The sequence below is a fragment of the Mobula birostris genome, chromosome 14 (genome assembly GCF_030028105.1).
Source record: "Mobula birostris isolate sMobBir1 chromosome 14, sMobBir1.hap1, whole genome shotgun sequence".
Taxonomy (NCBI): Eukaryota; Metazoa; Chordata; class Chondrichthyes; order Myliobatiformes; family Myliobatidae; genus Mobula; species Mobula birostris.
This window is the reverse complement of record NC_092383.1, coordinates 39,262,131-39,281,844: the sequence shown is the minus strand read 5'-3', so window position 1 is coordinate 39,281,844 and position 19,714 is coordinate 39,262,131. Positions and strand designations below refer to the sequence as shown.

At 38.8% G+C, this 19,714-nt stretch overlaps 1 protein-coding gene across 1 annotated transcript in view; it reads right to left on the bottom strand.

The window, feature by feature from the left end:
- Nucleotides 1-19,714, bottom strand: part of cemip (cell migration inducing hyaluronidase 1) — a 215,876-nt gene that overhangs the window by 31,220 nt on the left and 164,942 nt on the right. The window contains exons 15-22 of the mRNA XM_072278406.1: nucleotides 16,210-16,279; nucleotides 15,945-16,073; nucleotides 14,708-14,793; nucleotides 13,766-13,897; nucleotides 10,347-10,382; nucleotides 5,320-5,475; nucleotides 3,794-3,974; nucleotides 2,562-2,777 (exon numbers count right to left, since the gene is read on the bottom strand). Of these exons, the coding sequence (XP_072134507.1) occupies nucleotides 2,562-2,777; nucleotides 3,794-3,974; nucleotides 5,320-5,475; nucleotides 10,347-10,382; nucleotides 13,766-13,897; nucleotides 14,708-14,793; nucleotides 15,945-16,073; nucleotides 16,210-16,279 (1,006 nt within the window). The remainder of the gene's footprint in view (nucleotides 1-2,561; nucleotides 2,778-3,793; nucleotides 3,975-5,319; nucleotides 5,476-10,346; nucleotides 10,383-13,765; nucleotides 13,898-14,707; nucleotides 14,794-15,944; nucleotides 16,074-16,209; nucleotides 16,280-19,714) is intronic.

Sequence of the window (19,714 nt, the reverse complement as noted above, 5' to 3'; positions counted from 1 at the left end):
ATGTTGTGGGGATGGAACTGGACTCTTTGACGGTGCTGTCTGAAAAGAGGATGCTGTCCATGTTGCATGCCATCTTGGACAATGTCTCCCATCCACTACATAATGTACTGGGTGGGCACAGGAGTACATTCAGCCAGAGACTCATTCCACCGAGATGCAGCACAGAGCGTCATAGGAAGTCATTCCTGCCTGTGGCCACCAAACTTTACAACTCCTCCCTTGGAGGGTTAGACACCCTGAGCCAATAGGCTGGTCCTGGACTTATTTCCTGGCATAATTTACATATTACTATTTAACTATTTATGGTTTTATTACTCTTTATTATTTATAGTGCAACTGTAACAAAAACCAATTTCCCCCAGGATCAATAAAGTATGACTATGACTATGACTTAAGAGGCACTTAGATAGGTAGATGAACATGCAGGGAATGGAGGGATTCAGATTACGTACAGGCAGAAGAGATTTGTTTTAACTTGGCATCATGGTTTGTACAGACATCATGGACTATAAGGCTTGTTCCTGAGCTGCACTGTTCTATGTTTTAAGCTGCTTCTGATTCTTGTTGACTAACAATATAAATTCTAACCAGTAAACTAAAGCCCATTCACAATCTAACATTAGTTACAATCTGGGGATAAATTTGTGAAATTTTCCTTAGTTGATTTGATCTTTAAAGTGGAATGTGCAATTTCACTGAAAATAACAGAAATAGTAAATCCTTATGATTGCGGCATCACTGCACCATGGCAACCAGTGACCGCTCATTAAAACATGCTGATTAGAATGTGTGGAAATTGCAAAGGCAGGCGGAGGTGGTCTCTGAATGGGGAGGAGGAGGGTAGGTTGCCCTTGGCCCATAGGTGCACAAGGTAAATGCTAAATTTGAGGGGTGGGGAACAAAGTAAGGATTTCTTGTCAGCTGAAGATTGGGAACAGACATGTGTATAAAAATAATGAAGATTTCAACGAAAAAAATTCTATTTCAGGAAAATCACCTCAGAGAAACAGTATAACAGTTCGCACTGCCCAAGGGTTTGATCTTAAGAAACCAAACTGAATAACAAAAGCCAAAGTAGCTTTCATTAAGCAGATTTTCTTCCACGCGCTATTTGGAATACCAGGTCTTATGTGTACAAAAATATAATCATGCCAGATTTTTATCTTTAATTATCATTTTGAGACAGATGTGCTTTGCAAGATTTATGTTCAATGCTAATCTGGTAAGTCTCTTGATCTGAAAATTGTTTGCTACAGTTGAGTTTCAGGTTAGCCACTTCATAGGATTGTTGAGCCAACACGTACAGACAGGACAATGGTTTTACATTGGTCAGATTAGGTACTGATAGCAGGATTTCTTCTTCAGAGGACTGAATTGGCTTCTTCTAATGACAATTCACATTGAATAGCAGTAATATGGAACCCTGAGGCTGGGATCAATTAAACATTTTGAAATTAACACCAACTGATGTGATAAAACCTGCAATACTCAACAGGTCAGGCAGCATCTGTCAAAGTCGATTTATTATCAAAGTACATCTATGTCACCATATACTACCTTGAGACTTATTTTCCTGAAAATATTTATAGGAAGATAAAATACAATAGAATTTATGAAAAACTGTAAATAAATAAAGACTGGCACACAACCAATGTGCAAAAGAAGACAAACTGTGCAAATAAAAAACAATGCTGAGAATAAGAATAGTGGAGTCCTTGAAAGGGAGTCTGTAGGTTGTGGAATCAGTTCAGAGCCGAGGTGAGTGAAGTTATCCACACTGCATAAGGAACCCGATGTTTATAGGGTATTAACTGTTCCTGAACCTTTTGGTGTGGGAACTACGACTGCTGTGGAAAGTAATTAGGGAGTTAATTACAGGTTGTTGGCCTTTCATTCGAAAAAGCCAATTCTGAAACTGTTGAATTCAGTCGTAAATCCTAAGGGCTGTATTGCACCTATTCAAAAGATTAAATGCTGTTCCTCCTGTATGTGTAACAGTCCAATGGCTAACCTGATACTTGGCTGAGGCAAACAATTTTCAGTAGTTCAGGAGGCTCATCAACTGCAGATTAGCATTGAACATACATCTTGCCAGCCTCATCTTCCACCCTGTCTGTATTACCTTCATTAGGGTTTTGCTCAACAGCCTTCCAGGAGGAGAAACTATGACATTGCTAATCAGTTCCTGAAAATTCCTTTCATGTGATTTATTGATCAGTCTAATTTCCATTCAATATTAACCACAGCTCCAGAAAATATTACCGCAGAGAAAATAGTGTCAGATATTTAAGTCATAGACCACTTTATTAGTTAACTGTACCAATGCAGGGCTCAAGTACTAGACATACTCATCATATCAAATATTACAAAGAAAATTCATGGGCACAAATCTGAAGGTCAGTTGCAGTAATTTCCAAACCTGTGTATTTGTAGAGATATTCTACTGTGAATACTGTATACAGTGCAAGGTTTAAAATGGGCAACTGCATTCAGTGATATCTTATAGTCCTACAGAAAACTTCAGAAAGATGGATAATAACAACTGCAAACTTGATTCTTACCTGTGCATAGTGACCACTGCAGATAGCTGACCGCCAGTCTGGCACATCGATGCAATCGGGATGCCTGAGGAGCCAGTTATCCTGTTTAACAATATATGCTCCGGGATACTCCGATACCGATCCATCTGTATCATGTAGGATTGCTGTCTTATCACCATCAAAATCCAAGTGATAGAACCAGGGGCCTGGCTCTCCAAAGAAGACTCGTGATGTGATCTTAAAGGATGAGGCAAACCATTGTTAAGTAGGAACATACAGTATACACTGGACACACAATGATGTAAAAAAGCTGGAGATTGAACTGTAGCCACTGCTATATTGTAGGAAATGTAATTATCTATTATCTAGTTGACATAGCAAGGTTTTTCAAACAACATTGAAATATTTTGTCTTAGGTGCAGCTGATAAATATTAGGACATGAGGGATTCTGTGCCTTTAATTTTTTACATCCGAGAGAGCAAATAGAGTTCATTTAAATACAAATTGCTACCTTTTAAGAACCAAACTTTAATAGATTAATAGTTTTAAAAATGCCTTTCTTTAGGAAATTCAACAATAATTCTAAAAGTAAATTTTGAAATATGAGGGTAATATGATATCATTGTATAAAAATCCCTTCTGCATTGCTTCCTTACCCTAAACCTATGACGTGAGGATATAGTCACCTCTGCTCAGGGGAATGGTTTCTCACTATGCACCTTATTTACACCCCTCACAATTTTGTTTATCTCCTCAAGTTCCCTCTCACCCTGCTCTATTCCAAAGAAAACAAGTCCAGCCAACAGTTGCTCCAACCTCACATTGGTTTGGTCATGAGTCTTCGATTAAAATGACCTGCAGCCATTTGTTCCAACTCCTTTCTGTGAGCAATCAAGAAGTTTGGAATCAAAGGTAATCATGCAAAATATATCTCCAAAACAAAAGATGGAAATAAGTTCTGCTGAATTTCAATAAAGAAATGAGTTTTATTGATATGTGATCACAACCAGATTTATCATTCTGTAACAGGCAGCTTACATGACGACACTTGCAGACCATCTTGGCAACATCCCATCCTTAATCAGCTCTTCTTAGAGTATGAAACAAACATCTTAAAGCCCTTATTACATCAATTCCATTCAACAAGTATAGCACCATTATTACTAATAATTTCTGTGGATATTTTATCATGTGAAATCCCTGTATTTGTTGGCAAAGCCATGAATAAAGATACTAAAATCTGAAGACTTACTGGGACATCCTGGAATGTGATGTTTGTCACATTGTTATTTGGGCAGGTTTGCCATGAGTTGTTGAATCGGAACCCAAGGGCACTGGTGTGACGGCCATTCAGAGCAACAAATTTACGGAAAGTACAGTTCTCTACATTTATTGGGCCATCATAGATCTGTATTCCTCGGATTGGGAAAGTTCTGGAAATGGAAGAAGAAAATAGATGTTCAGTTTCCAGTTGGAATGCAAGGGTGGTGGAGGGAGTGAGGTTTAGCGAACTAAAGTGCAGTGCAGTGTTTAATCCTCCTCAAATGAATAATGCAATTCACTGACTGCAATGATTGTGAACTTATTCTGTTGCTTCATAACCGCTCAAATGGGAAAACTTGTTTGTAAAAGCATACACACGGTGAATAAGTTGTGAATAACACATCATAAATATAAACTTTTCAGGAAACCCTGATACAGTGAAATAGAGGGCTATGCACATGAGTCATACTGGATGTTAGAGGGTTAAACAATGAGAGAAGGTTGTATAACTTTGGGACATATTAATGTAGGCAAAGGAAATTAAGAGGCGAGATATTTAAGATGAAAGAGTAAATAGAAATACAGGGAATCTATTTTCCTCTGATGAAAACAGTAAGATAATAAAAAGAATATTGTCTTAAAATTAGTAAGTACATATTCAGACAAGGGGAAGCCAACAAAGCCAAGAAATCAAAACATTCCAGATGCTGAAAATCTGAAAGAAAAGCAGAAAATTCTTGACATAAAGAGCAGGCCAGGCAGCATCCTCTGAGAGAGAAACAGAGTTAATGTTTTGGGACATGGACCTTTGTCAGAATTGGGGAAGTGAGAAAAAACCAAGATATTCTGTCACTGAAGGTGATCGATTTCCTGCGTTTTCTGTGCTTTTATGCAGCAAACATCTGAAATTCCATCAAAAGCTTCACTTCTGGAACACAGTTGGACCTTTTCATATGTATTCTTCATTTTGATTCATATTTTCTTATAACATAAAAAGTACTGGCCTGTCAGAGCAATCCCATTTCACTGATTTATTTCTGGATAACCTAAACTCTTTCACATCTAATCAAGTCCATCCCAATTTTCCTACCACCCCAGCCACACTAGTGGCAATTTACAGCACCTATCAGTATATTTTTGGTTGTGTGAGGGAAGTGGAGAATTTGAAGGAAATCAACCTATAGACAACATCTCAGATTAGGTTCGAGCTAGGCTGCTGGAGCCGAGAAACGGTAGGACCATCTATTGCACCACTGTGCTGTGACCCCCACCATGAAGTTTTGAAGATCATTACTGATGCATTTTTGTTGGGGAAGGGTGCTGTAGAATAATGAGCTAAGAGAGAAATAAGGTACTGTTTAACCATAATCTAACTGAATGTTACAGTGATAGAATGTCACTATGCAGTGAAGGGAGATTTCTTCTAGCTGAATTAAAACATACCTTAAAAGCAAAATTGCACTCATAGCAGATCATTAATGTGGTTGTGAAAAAATGGCTCATTGAACTACTTACACTCCTTTGGGAAGAGCTCGTCCACTGTGATTTAAGCCACCAGGTCCCCAGAAAGGATTGTCTGCCATCTCTGTCCCACGATTTTCACTCTCCCCAACAAACAACGAGTTTTTGACCTCTTGCTTGGCTCCATCATCATCTGGAAAAGTTCCACCACTAGAAGCAGAAATACTAAATGTCACCTTGGCTCTATAACTGGAATTTTTGCCTGCAAGTCAAAGATTGTCAATGAATTGTCAGGTTAGCTGACTGTGTGTGTTGTAATGAAGAAGAGTTGTTATCAGAGTTGCCATCTTTTGGATGAGACTTTTCAAGTGGGATGGGGAAAAAAATCCCAGAACAAATTTCAAATGACAGTGAGTTCTGTTGAAGAGTTTCAGTCAGAAGCATTGACTATTTATTCCTCTCCATAGATAACGCTAGACCTGCCGCATTCCTCTAGCATACTGTGTGTGTTGCTTTGGATTTCCAGCATCCACAGAATCTCTTGTGTTTATGATTCACCTTTCACTTGCTATTTATGGGATCTTGCTGTGTTCAGTTTGTTTACACCACAGCAGCTTGTATTCTTCAAAATAAATCCTCTCCACAGGATGTGGCAAGCCAGTTCCACTTCAGTATTTTAAGTTTCAGAAATGCCACTTGGCATTGTCATTGACAGAACTGAGCACTGTTATATATTTAATATTTCAGTAATATGGTAAGTATATCATTTGATTAACCATTCTTTGTTGTTTACATATGCATTGTGGGTTATCTGCAAAAGTAGATAAATGGCATATGTCATCACACCACCACGTGGCAAACCCAAGATGGCTGACTACCTACCTGTTGAAGCGCAGCGAGGTGGTCAAGTTAAAAAACAGCGCATTGAGAAACGGTCGAATAAAATAAAAAACAGTGCAGCATGTGCTTCTTTTGAAAGGAAAGAGACTGTTGAGTTAAAAAAGGTAGAAAATGGAAGAACTCATGGGTTCATAACCAGTGAATACTACATGATAATAATCATAAAAAAGAGCAGAAATGGCTGGCTACATTGGAACGATTGATGCATTTGATTATTCAATGGACAACTGTCTCGTGTATACTGAGATAATTGAGAAGTATTTTGAAGTAAATGAAATAACCAATGAGAAGTGAGTGCCACTTTTGCTCAATGCATGGGGCTTAAAGGTACACTATTTGATTCAAAGTTTAACTGCTCCAACCAAATCAGCCAAAATGAGTTTTCCTGATATCATGAAAGTAATGCAGGAACATTTAGAACCAAAACCATTGTTGATTTAGGTTTAGGTTTAGGTTTAGGTTTAGGTTTAGGTTTAGGTTTTAACCTAAAACACTTTAGGTTTCATAAGGAAAATCAAAAGGGTGGGGAATCCGTTTCAGTGTACATAGTTGAACTGAAGAAGTTGTCTGAGCATTGTCAGTTCAGTGATTGGCTTAATGATGCACTGAGAGATGATTAGTTTCAAAAAAGCATTCAATAAGGCTTCCTAGCTGAAGCTCAACTTACATTTAATAGAGCAGTTGAAATAGCTGTATCAATGGAAACAGCATATAGACACACAATTGAGTTGCAGCCAGGAATGAAGGTGAGCATGAACAAACTTGCAATGTCTAAAGAGAAACCTGCCTGGTCAAACAAATTGTGTTATTGTTGTGGCAGAGGCTCACATACGCCAGACCAATGCAACAAAGTAGGACACATACAAAGAGCATGTCAGGCAGACAAAAATAAATGAACTGCATAGGGAAGAGAAAAAGCTAAAAAGCCAAGTTGCAACTTCAAAAAGAGCACTAATCTGCATGTTGTTGATAAAAAGTCTGATAATGATGAGTGTGACACAGGACTGAGTACCCTTGAGATTTAAAATGTGAAAACTCACAATAGACAAACTATATGGCTTACACCAGAAGTGAATGACAAGTTAATAAAAATTGTATTAGACACTGGCTTGGCTGTTTCAGTCATTCTACAAAATAAGCATATCAAAGCGACGGAGCCTGAGTCTGAGAGTGAGGAATAAGCCGAGGTTTGGTCGATTTACGCGCCAGGCCAGATTGTCTGGGCGGAGGTGAAGGATGGGCCAGTGTTTAGCTTGCTGCTCTACAAGGTTTACTCATCTCTGTGCTGAACTGAGTCTTCATCCTGCAAATGATAGGCTCCTGGAATGGCCACAGCAATGAACTGGCTTATTGGCTGTGAACTCACTTTCGTGAACTTTGGTTCTGTACATTGTTTGCTTACTTTTTACTGTCTTGCATGATTTATTCTTAATTTTGCACATTGGATGTTTGAAGGTCTTTTTTATGGGTTCTATTAGGTTTCTTTGTTTTGTGGTTGCCTGTAATAAGACGAATCTCAACGCTGTATATGGTATATATTCTTCGATAATAAATGTACTTTAACTTTGAGTTTGAATGGCGTTTCAAATATACTAAACTGAAGTCTGCAGATCTCCAACCGAGAAATTATACTGGAGAAAAGATAACTCCTATGGGATTGACATTTGTAACTGAAATACAACAACCAACAAGCCACATTGGGCTTGTATGTGGTAAAAACAGGAGAGCCAATATTGCAAGAGTACAATTGGCTGAGACAACTACAACTTGATTGAAGATCCATCCTCCATTTGCATGCCTCAACCCCTGAAAGTGAATTAAGAAGGGTCCTAGATGATGCCACAGTTGTCTCCATGCTGTACACCATGAACTATTGCCCAAGAGAAGGCAAACAGATGGTGGTGCCAAACTCTCTCCCTCTGGTTGGAAAGCATATTGGACCAAGGAAAGACCATGCTGCCTAGAGGAATTGTGAAAGTGATGCATGCAGTGGTCTAACTGCAACAGTTTTTGTAGGCAACATATCTGAGAAAGCTTCTGATTTGTTAATCTGGCAGATACTTGCAAAATGTGTCTTGGTTTTAAGCTGGAATAGAGTTCAAGAAGCTTCAGGAAAGTTGCAAGCTTTCAGCTTTTGTGAGTATAAAGAACCAGAACCTACTCTGCATCCATTAAGGCTATTTCTTGAACTTCAAGTGGAAGATAAAAAGGTGCTTGTAAAAGTAGATGCAAAGTCCAAAGTTCAGCTGGATCAATGGAAGGCCAAAAAGAAAGGAATCAAAGGAGATATGAAAAAAGAGGATTCATCAGATGATACACACAAAATGCTGGTGGAATGCAGCAGGCCAGACAGCATCTATAGGAAGAAGTACAGTCAACATTTCAGGTCGAGACCCTTCGTCAGGACTAACGAAAAAAAGAGATAGTAAGAGATTTGAAAGTGGGAGGGGGAGGGGAGACCCAAAATGATGGGGAAGACAGGAGGGGGAGGGATTTTCTCTGTTTGCATTCATCAGATGATGTTGTGGATGAGGAAACCAAGAGGAGAGATCAGATCATAACGGGAGCAATAAAAGGATTAATAAGCGAATACTCCAGTGAACTAAATATATCTTCTGAAGATCAAGACACCCATCTTAGAAAGAAGAAAAAGAGGAAAGGTCTCCAGTGCTTTCAGAACCACTTCCTCCACAGTCTCAGAGTCAACTCCTACAATCGCCACAGGAGGAGAGGCCCAGAACCTGAGATTGCTTTCATAGCCACAAGTCTCACCTGCCAAGCAGGGTGACTTCCCTTGTCAGGAAAGACATTATCCCACAAGAATAAGAAATCTTCCAAAGCGATAATATCTTTATGTCTGAATGGGACAATTTAAAATTTACTGTGCTTGGATGTCTGTGTAATGATTGCAGTATACTGTATATATATATATGAGTTTATAGTTAAGTAGGGAGGAGTTTTGTGTATTTAATATTTCAGTAATATTGTAAATATATTGTTAAATTGTTTGATTAAGCATTCTTTGCTGTTTATATTACGCATTGCAAGTCATCTGCAAAAGTACGTAAATGGCATACATCATCATGCCACCACGTGATAAGTGCACATCTTGCTTAAAGTAAGAAGAAACAAACTAAGACTTGCATTCCTGGCTTTTTTGTAGTTACAAAACATAACAGGTAGCACAACTGATGACACTTTCAATTAAAATGGCTAATCCTTCCATTTGTTTCTCAGTGAGGTCCCAACAGCTTTGTTCTAAGCCTCACCTTATTGCTTTATGCACTCACGTTCCATTGTCTATTGTCGAAAAAATTCATACTACCGGAGATGATTCTGTTCTACAATCACCAGCTTTCTTTGGGTCACATGACCTAGTGCATTGTCCTCTCTCTGTCTGTGGGTGCTTTGGTCTCAACAACATTTATTTGCCTCTGTTTCACTTATACTGTTTGCACTGGTGCTTCACTGAACTCTGTTCTGATATTTCTCCAAAATCTTTTAGTCTTCATGCTCTTTTACCTCTCCTCTTTACCCTCCCCACCCTCACAAGCCCTGTCAATCACCTCACCTTCCTCTGGTTCCCCAACTTCTTCCCTTTTTTTCATGGCCTACAGTCCTCTCCCATCAGATTCTCTCCAGCCTTTTGCCTTTTCCATCTGTCACCTCCCAGCTTCTCACATCATTCATTTTCTCTCCCTTTCCTCTATCATCTGGATTCACTTATCACCCACTAGATCATGCTCCTTTCTCTCCCCCCACCCTTTTATTCTAGCTTCTGCCTCTGTCTTTCCAGCCCTGATAAAGGATCTCCATCTGAAGTGCCAACAGTTCATTTCCATTCATAGATGCTGAACTTCTCCAGTATTTTGAGTGTGTTACTCATGTTTGTTCTTACTGTCTGGACTAATTATATTGTTGCTAACTTTATCTCTGTCTTTCAAATACATAAGTCCTTCATTTCCTCCAATTTTTCCTTCACCCAACAATTTACGGAGATTTAAAACCTGTTATTAGTATCATCATCAGAGCCTCGTGCTGCATCTCAGCTTTCATAACTCATTCATGCCTTCTTAACTGTGCACAAACACCATCAATTTTAATCTTGAAGCATGATTTCTTAAAAGTGGAAAATAATTTTTCCGTTATGGAAATGTCCTTCAAAAACCACAAGTCCTTACCTTGCAAGTGTCAATCCAATTCCATTATCAGAAAACCTATAGAAAAGGGACAAACACAGGAGAGGGTAATTTTTCATTTCCTCAACCACCCATTTACACTAATTTTACAAAAATTTCTTTCCAGGCCAAAGATATCAACACTAAACAAGACATGGCCTACAGATGGAGAGCACAGTGCCAGTTAACATTGTCAATGTTTGCTTCATGCACTAGTTCAGTCTTTTTAATACATGAGAAAGAAACAAATAAATGAAGAATACTTTCAAAAAGAAAATATTTATGATTTCAGTGTAGTTAGTGACCATGGTGACTAAGTTTGGTAAATATATGTTCAAACTTTGACCTTAACAACTTTTTCCTTATATTTTCCTGCCTAGACCCTGCTACTGTTTTTTCTGGCTTTAAATGGCTCAGTCTAGTCTGCGATTGTACGACTGAACATCCTCAGCTTAATGTGCAGATTTATTTTTAAAAGGACTGGAAGCAAATGACTGCTGATAGAGGTTAATCATGAAGGACTGTCACCATCTGGGATATGCTCTCTTCTCAATACTACCATCGGGGAGGAGGTACCTGATGACCCACACCGAGCATTTTAGGAACAGCTTCTTCCCTTCTGCCAATAGATTTCTAAACGGTCCACAAATTCATGAACACTACCTCACTATACCTCTTTTGCACTACTCACTTTTTTTTTATTGTAACTTATATAATTTGTTATGCCTCCCACAAAACAGCAGATTTCACAAATCATGTCAGTGACAATGAACTGGATTCTGATCCTGAATATTAGCCTTTTAGTTTTGGAAAGCTCAGGGTCTCAAAGATAGATTGATGATCTTCTAAAATACTGCAATGCAGCCAATTCCATTTTGAAAGCAGCCTGCTTTAGCTGATTGGTCTCTTCCAGCATGGAAGTAGAGATTTACTAAAGTAAATAGGACCACAACCTGTTCAGAATTACTTGCAGCAAGCCTAGTTTTTAATTATTTTCATAAGCTCTCACTGTTTTGGGATCTATTAAAATAAGGTGAGCCATTCTCACCCAGGATGTACAACCTCTCTGATTGCCAGCATTCTATATACCAAGCCTGCACTTGATCTTGGTGCTGCTGGAGGGCTCAATCTGTCAAGCTACATCAGTACATCTATTTGCTTAGGTTCTTGGAAAACGAAATTACATCCATGTGATTTGAGAAGGAACAGCTCAAGTTCCAGCAGATGTTTTGCAAGTGAGTCACAGCTTTTTAAGTATATATCGGTCAATTTTAAATGCGATGAGAATTTCTGCCTCTACCACCCTGTCAAACAATAACCTCCAGATCTTCATCATCCTTTGGGTGTAAACCTTTTTACTTCAGCAACCTTCTTATCCTTCTACCAATTGCTTTAAAAGTAAGTCCCCAGGTCAGGACTTCCTTACTACCTCCATTCAGACCTATATATACACCTCAATAAACATCTTCCCTCAGCCTTGAGTACTTCAAAGAAAACAAGCCCAGCATAATGAATCTTCCCAGTCCTGGTAATATCCTCATCACTCTCTTATGCACTCTCTGGTGCGTAATCACACCTTTCCTCAATGTAGTGAATGGAGATGAGGGCTAAAAGCATTGTATACAATTGCATTATAGCCTCCCTGTTCTTCCCAAAGGCCTGCTCTGAGCCTGGAATGTAGCCTGGGCCTCAGGACTGCAGGGTCCTTTTTAATTGTACTGCCCTTGAAGTTTGTGTTCATCTCCATAATTAAAGGTTAATCTGCTGAACCATGTTCTGAACAACCCAGGAATAAAGTTGCACATAAACATTGATTATATTGTTAAAGGTTTCCCAATGTACTATCTGAAGGCTCTTTTGTGACGTTTTCTAAGGCAAGTATCAAGGTTAGAGCAACCAAACCTCTTCTCGAGGGTAGACAACTCTCAAATAACAGTAGTGATCAATACATTAATGCAGACTAAGTATATGTCACACACGTTTCTTAAAAATTACACTGATATTCATGGATCCTACATTTGCTTATTTTCATTTAGCCAGGAAAGATATTGGAGATGAGTGAAAGGCTTTTTAAATGACTGCCAAAATCATCGAATGGGATAACATAATCTAAAGACCAAACTACAGATGATGATGGGATTCTTAAATCAAAACAGAAAATACTGGTAAGTTTAAGCATACCAGACAACACATATGAAAAGAGAAACAGTTCAGGTAAAAGGTTATTGATTTGAAACATTAACTTCTTTTCTCTCTAAACAAATGCTGCCTGACATGCTGGATAACAGAGTCTGTTCACTTTTCATCTATCATTGACACATTAGGGACCCAATGGCAGAAGCGTGGCTAAACAGCATGCAGTTCAAAATAGAAACATGGATGTGAATTCAGCAGGTACAGTATGATAAGTTTGCAAATGGTACACAATTTGGTAGAGTTGATGATATTAAGGTAGTCTTTGGCCGCAGACTGACATTGATGAGATGGTAATGAGAGCAGAGCGATAGCATATGGAACTTAATCTTGAAAAATTTGAGGCCATGTACTTCCAGAAAGATAATAACACAAGGATACACATGCTGAATGGTTGGATTCTAGGGAGTATCGAGGACCTTGGTGTACAAATCCAATGAATCTGAAGACAGCAGCACAGGTAGGTAAAGTGGTTAGAAAAGCTAAGACACGTGATTTAAGGGCAGGGAGATTATGGTGTAAATTTATAAGACATTGGTTAGCTATAGATGGAGTACTGTGTACAGTTCTGGTCATCACTCAGCAGGAAGGACATGAGGGGAACTGAGGTAGAAATGCAGAAATCTGAAGCAGTCAAAGAGTGAAAATTTGGAATAATTTGAGTGAAGTAGCAAGAAACTCTAAAACTTCAACTATAATTTATTGATGTTAAAAATACTGTTGCCACCTATTTTATTGCACCAGCAAATTGTGTGTTGAGAATGTCTTTAATTAGGGTCTGCTGTCTTATAGGACAATGACCAGTCAATACAAATAACTTGCATATTTTCCTCTGTAGATTGAACCCTATCATTTTCATTTGTCTCAGCCCTTAAACCATTTAATCTTTCTCTCTTCCTTTAGAACACTCTTCAAAACCCAACTCTAACCAAGCACTTCTTCCTTTTTGCAATACCTCCTGTGGATGCTTGGATTATGCTCCTGTGAAACAGCAAGGGGTGCTTTACTAACTAGAAGAATTATATTAATCGGCTTACAATGAGTTCATCAGATACAACAACAATGTAAGTTGTTGTTGTATCTGATGAACTTATCGAGATCAAGCTGATGGGATGCATAAGTAATATTTAAAATATTAGTGTAGCGTATAGCATACTTAAATTTAAAACACATTGCAAACAGTTAAAGCATACTGATTCAATATTTTCAGAGTATGAAGTAGGACTCACTGGCAGTTGTTCAACCACACGTCCCCACCACGAAGCCAGGCACCATGGTCCTGATTTTTATATGCTATAAAATTCTTGATTATAGCAGGTTTTCGTGGTTTGTAAGGGTCAGCTCCTTCATGGGGACTGTATCTAAACAAGACATTAAGCAAGATTGAGTTTTTCAGTGATATGAAATTAAAAGTAGATTATTTAATTAGTGAAGCATGGTACTGATCATTTCCAGGTCATTTTGAGTCATTCGCAAAGTTCAGCTGGGCTCTCCTTGTTATTGGTCACTTTTGCTGTTTTTGACTTTATGCATCCTTTACCTAAGCATTTGCAAGATAATACTTACCCATTTCCTCAACATCCCCACTACCCAATACCCCTCGGAACCATTACCAAACACTCTGCCCCTCTGTCTGTGCTCCTTATACATTGCCTCCTCTTGGCTGATTTCCACCTTCTCCTCCAGTTAGTTCACTCTCTACAAGGCAAGCCTGCACAGGGAAGTTTACTGTTTAGGTTTCCAAGATCCTGTCCCTGGCCACAGGGCTAATCTAGCTGATGGGTGACTTCCTAATTCTTGGGAGAAGACAGCTAGTAAAAAAAAAAATCAGGCCTTTCTTATTGATGGCACATCAGGCCAACATATAAAATGGTTACTAATCTACTCCATAAGAGCAGAGCAGGCACAGGAGAAGGCCATTCAGCCTTTAGTGCCTGCTCTCCCATTTAATAAGATTATTGTTGATTCAATCTTCACCTCAATAGCATTTTCCCCATATGCTTGTCTCTCTTCAAATGTTTATTTTTCTCTAACTTGAACATATTCAACTATTGCACTTCTATAGTTCTCTTGGAATGGCACCTTTGCCATTTACCATTCTGGATCAAGGTTGCCCTAGGATTTCCAGATTATTATCCTCTTCATAAATGCATGTTTTTCCAAGAACCCACCTTGCACCAATCAGCGAGAGAAATGGTCTCTTGTCCTTTGCATTAGCTTCGGTTGTCTTCACCCCATTATCAATTATCATACCAGCCTGAGAAATAGTTGAAAAAATTCAAAATACACTTAAATTGTGGAGTTTAAAGTGGTTTTAAAGTAAAATGCTTCACTGATAATTGTAAAGGTGATTGTAGAGGTTGAACTAGATCCACAAAACATACAGCATGACATGCACTGTCTTACAATGGCTGGTTTACTCTGAAGTGACAAAAGGAACCAGCAATTCACCCCATTATCATTACTAAGGTCTGTAGGGCCTCTTGGTTGGGACAAGTTCTTCATGCTTGGACCTAAAGCAATTCTTTTGAATCCTTTCTTTTGCTGTAAAGGGATTTCCCTTCAGGGATTTAAAATATGAACTACAAATTTTGAGGTCATGAAACAGTCTCAATATGTTATTGGGACTGTTTGCAGGTGTAATACTTGAAACATTTACTTGTAACTATACACTGAACCAGCTGGCTGCTGGCGTAGTGGCATCAGCGCCAGACTTTGGAGCGAAGGCTCCCAGGTTCAAACCCAGCCGGCTCCCCTGGCACGCTTTCCATCTAGCAACTTGACCTTGTAAAAAAGAAATTGCCTGCTACAGAAACATCAACAGCAAAAAGTTGATGGCCTATGCTCCCTGTGAGTTTAAAAGGCAATTTCCTTTCCTTCCTTTATACACTGAATGCAAGTTCTTATGAATAGATGAGGGCACTGATGTGCACAGATATAGGCAAGGCTGGGAACTCAGGCTGGGTTTTGATGTCTTGGTTTTGATCACTTAGATATACTAAAGAAAAATTTCTCAGTTAATTTTAAGCAGACAGCCTGGTTCTTAGTCTTTACATTTTCCAAGGGGATTATAGGGTTTCAGATTAAGAGACACAGAGTGTTAATTACAGTTTAGAGCATATTACAATTGTGTGGGAAAACACTGGGTGGATGATTATCTGCCTGTTACTGCCTGTTTGCTCCTTCTGCTTTCCAGATTGTTAATGTTATTTAGAGATACACATGCCAGAGTGAAAGCAGATAATTTAGGTATTTTTTGATCTATTTCCAGTTCTGCAGAAGCTACAGGGACGTAGGAGTATCCTTGTAACTGTTCATGGAAAATTACATTCTGCAACAAACACCAGCTCATTGGCTGCTTTCTTAAACAGCACTCTGCAGTATTATAGTAATCGCGTGCAGACTCACCCTGTGGTTGGAATGAGCCCTATTGTTGATGAACTTTCCCAAAGGCATATGTTCTGAATAACCAGGAGAATACATTCCTTCTGAAGGCCCTGTGGGCACGTGGTGGAAAATGAACCAAAACCCTGTTTCCTGTAATGTAAACATACTGATGAATGCTTGAAATTAAAAAAAAAAGTATTCTTCTGTCATTTACATTTAAAAGAAAGCCAGCTCTGGAATCTGGCCTGCACTTAAATGTTAGCACATACAGGATAGAACTATTTACCTCAGAGCCTGCAGCTGAACAGTTGACAAGGTTATTGTTGGGGTTTGCCATCCAAAATGTTGAGACAGCACTGTAACAAAACAGCATAGGTAGTATTGGCTTACAAAAACTGCAATTCATTTAATGATAATCAATTTAATGATATTGATCAGCTGGTAAATTGGGAGGTGCAACAGCATCTGAAATTTAACGTCATAAGTGTGAGGTGATGCATTTTGCGAGGTCTAATAAACACAGGATATACACCATGAATGGAAGAGTCATAGGGATAACCTGGTTTACAACTCCATAGATCTCTAAGGGTGGCAGTACTTGTACTTAAGATGCTAAAGGTGTCATGCAGGATGCTGGCCTTCATTATCCAAGGCATAGAGTATGAGAGAATGAAGGACTTAGTACAGGTACAACATTATAAAATTTTGGCCAGGCCATATCTGAATACTGTGTACAGTTCTGGTCACCACATTAAAGTCAGGGAATGAATGCACTTGAAAGAATGCTGAGGATATTTACCAGGATGTTGCCTGGGTTAGAACATTTTGGATATGGGGAGAGTCTGGATACACTGGGTTCGTTTTCCTTAGAGTGGAGAAGTTGAGGAAGTCCTGACAGAAGTATCCAAGATTATGAGAGGCACAGGCAGAGTTGATAGTGGCAAGCTATTCCCCATAAAACTGGAGGGCCATGCAAACCAATATCAGTGTCCTTTCCCAAGCCAACATCTCCAACATTGAGGCTCCATGCACCCTCTCAGACCTATTGGAATCCATGGTTCATAATACTCAAATTGGAGAAGCTTTAAAAATCTTCAGATCATATATGGAGTGAATACAGAACCCCGTGTAAACGGTGGAAAAAATGGGCTACCTCAGAAAACATACACCATTGGGATGTTCCAATATGGTGGGCTTCACCTGAATCTGGCTGAGACCAACTTAAGACAGCTGTGTGACCAGGATTGTCGAGTATGTCTTTAAACTAAATATTGCGGGGTGGGTTCTGATAAAGGGTAAGTTAGGAAGCTAGAGTTACTGTGCAGCATAGCAAAATTGGCTACAAGAAAGGGGTGGTGAATGCAAACACTTTTCCAATTAGAGTCAGAAGGACTGAACAAAGGGAAAATATAAGGCTCTTTATCTCAATGCAGCATTTGTAACAGGGCTAGTGAATCTACTCTATTTCTACTTCATTATGGCCTTGCACATTATTGTCCGCCTGTACTGCACTTTCTCTGTAACTGGAACAATTTATTCTGCATCTGTTATTGTTTTTCCTTCTACTATCTCAATGCACTGATGTAATGAAAGGAACTATATGGAAGGCATGCAGAACAAAGCTTTTCATTATACTTCAGTACATGTGACAACAAACCAATTTATCAATGAAAACTCCGAGCTACAGATCATTCTGTGCCCTTGGTATTTCAGAGCATCTTCCAAGTGTTCAGTATGGATAGGCCCTGATTCATCAGCAGAGGGAGACAAGGGAAAGAGATTTCCTTGCTCATGTTTGATTAGATGCCATTACACCTGATAGGGAGTGGGCTCAACATTGACAACTTCAAGGGCAACTCTCTTCCTTCTGTATACTTTGATGAGTTTGTCCTGTTGGTGGGACTGGACAATCTGAAGGAGTGTGGTGAGGAGCCTGGTAAATAGCTGTAGTCATAGTGGCATGGCTTGTGGAACTGTTGCCTCATAGTTAAGGAACTCTCGGTTCAAACCTAACCACTGGTACCACCTGTGTGGAGTTTGCACATTCTCCCTTGAGACTCCATGGGTTTCAATTAGCAGGGTCAACATGAATTTATGAAGGGGAATAATCACATTTGACTAATACATTAGACTTAAATTTCCTTCTATTTTGACTGCACCTTATCCGTACCCTACAATGTGCTTCCCAAAGTGGGCAATATCATCCCCCTGGGGGTGGTGGGTGTTTCTAAGGGGGCAATAAAGGTACCATTTGGTACCAAGAGGGGCAGGTGTGGGATTGCAGGTTTAATTTAGGAAATGAATTACTTACTACAAGCATTGTCATAATAATTCACAATAATTTAAGTGCCTCATAATTGATTATAATAATCACATAATCATCTCATCTCTTGCTAACTCACTGTTCTCCTTTGCTCAAAGTGTATTATATTCATTGAAAAGCAATGTGACACTTCTGTGTTTGGCAAATCATGAGAAACCTAGACTGAAGAAATGGTGTTATTTCCAACCCCGGCATGTGCTTTAGTACAGTATTAGCATACGATCCCCATACAGTGATGCATTTTCCGTGAATTAGGGTATGGTGTTCAATAGGGTAAAGCTCAGAATCTTCCCTTTTGAACGATCTTGACTACATTTCTCTTGCCTATGGCCCCACTGAGATATTGCTGGCCCACTTTACGTACTTCCAGGCAGAAAGTCAAGTTTTGTCTGAGCTGTTATGATGCCATAACTTTCCTCTTTATTGATCACAATGCTTGAGGTTGGACTTAAACAACAAGTGATTGACTGTGGTCATTAATCATTGACAAATATATCAGAAGCAGGCCAAATGAAAAAGAAGTGTAGACAGTATAGTGTGTGAAAAAGTTCTTTCCAGTGAGGCAACATAACCATCCAGGCTCCTTGAACAGTTGAACAGAATACACACTGATAAAGCAAACAAGATATTGGCTTATATTCAGTCACCTCTAGAAAATTTTCAGAAACAAAAAACACTTCAAAATATGTTTGACAGCACATTGCCACAAAACAGTGATGATTTGTGTGCTTCATACAACATTTCATTGCTCATTGCTGAATCTGGAAACCCCCATACAATTGGAGAGGAACTGATTCTGTCAGCAGTAAGAAAGATTCTGAGTACAGTGTTGCGTAAGTCACCAGACTAAATGATTAAAACAATTCTACTCAGCGACAGCTCTGTTCAAAGATGAATAGATGAAATATCCGAGAATCTCGAAAAAAAGCTATACCTAACATATTTATCATTCACTGTGTAATTCACAGACAACATCATGTCACAAAAAAAAGTGATTGGTTGCACAAATCATTAAATATTGTCATCACAACAGTAAATAAAATCAAGTCCCATTGGCTCAATTCTCGACTATTTCAAGAGCTTGTATTGAGAATGATGAACGGTTTGAACATTTGCTTTTGCACACATAAGTGAGATGTTCTCAGAAAAAAACTGCCTGGCACACTTGTATGTGCTTTTTTGAAATTGTTATAAAATTCTTTAAGACTCAAATGCTTCATTCAATAATAAACTCAAGAATATTAGGCATGACATTGCTTAGTTGTCAGAATTATTTGCAAAGTTTAATGAAATCAATCTTCAATTGCAAGGAAATGATGTGAATCCTATCAACTTCAAATCAGTTATCTCTACACTTCTGTCCAAGTTAACCTTATTTAAGTGCAACATTGGCCATTGCAACTTTTTCCCAATTCCCAAGCGTTTCTGAGTTGGAAGAGAAAAAAAAGAATACCAGATGATTATCTTC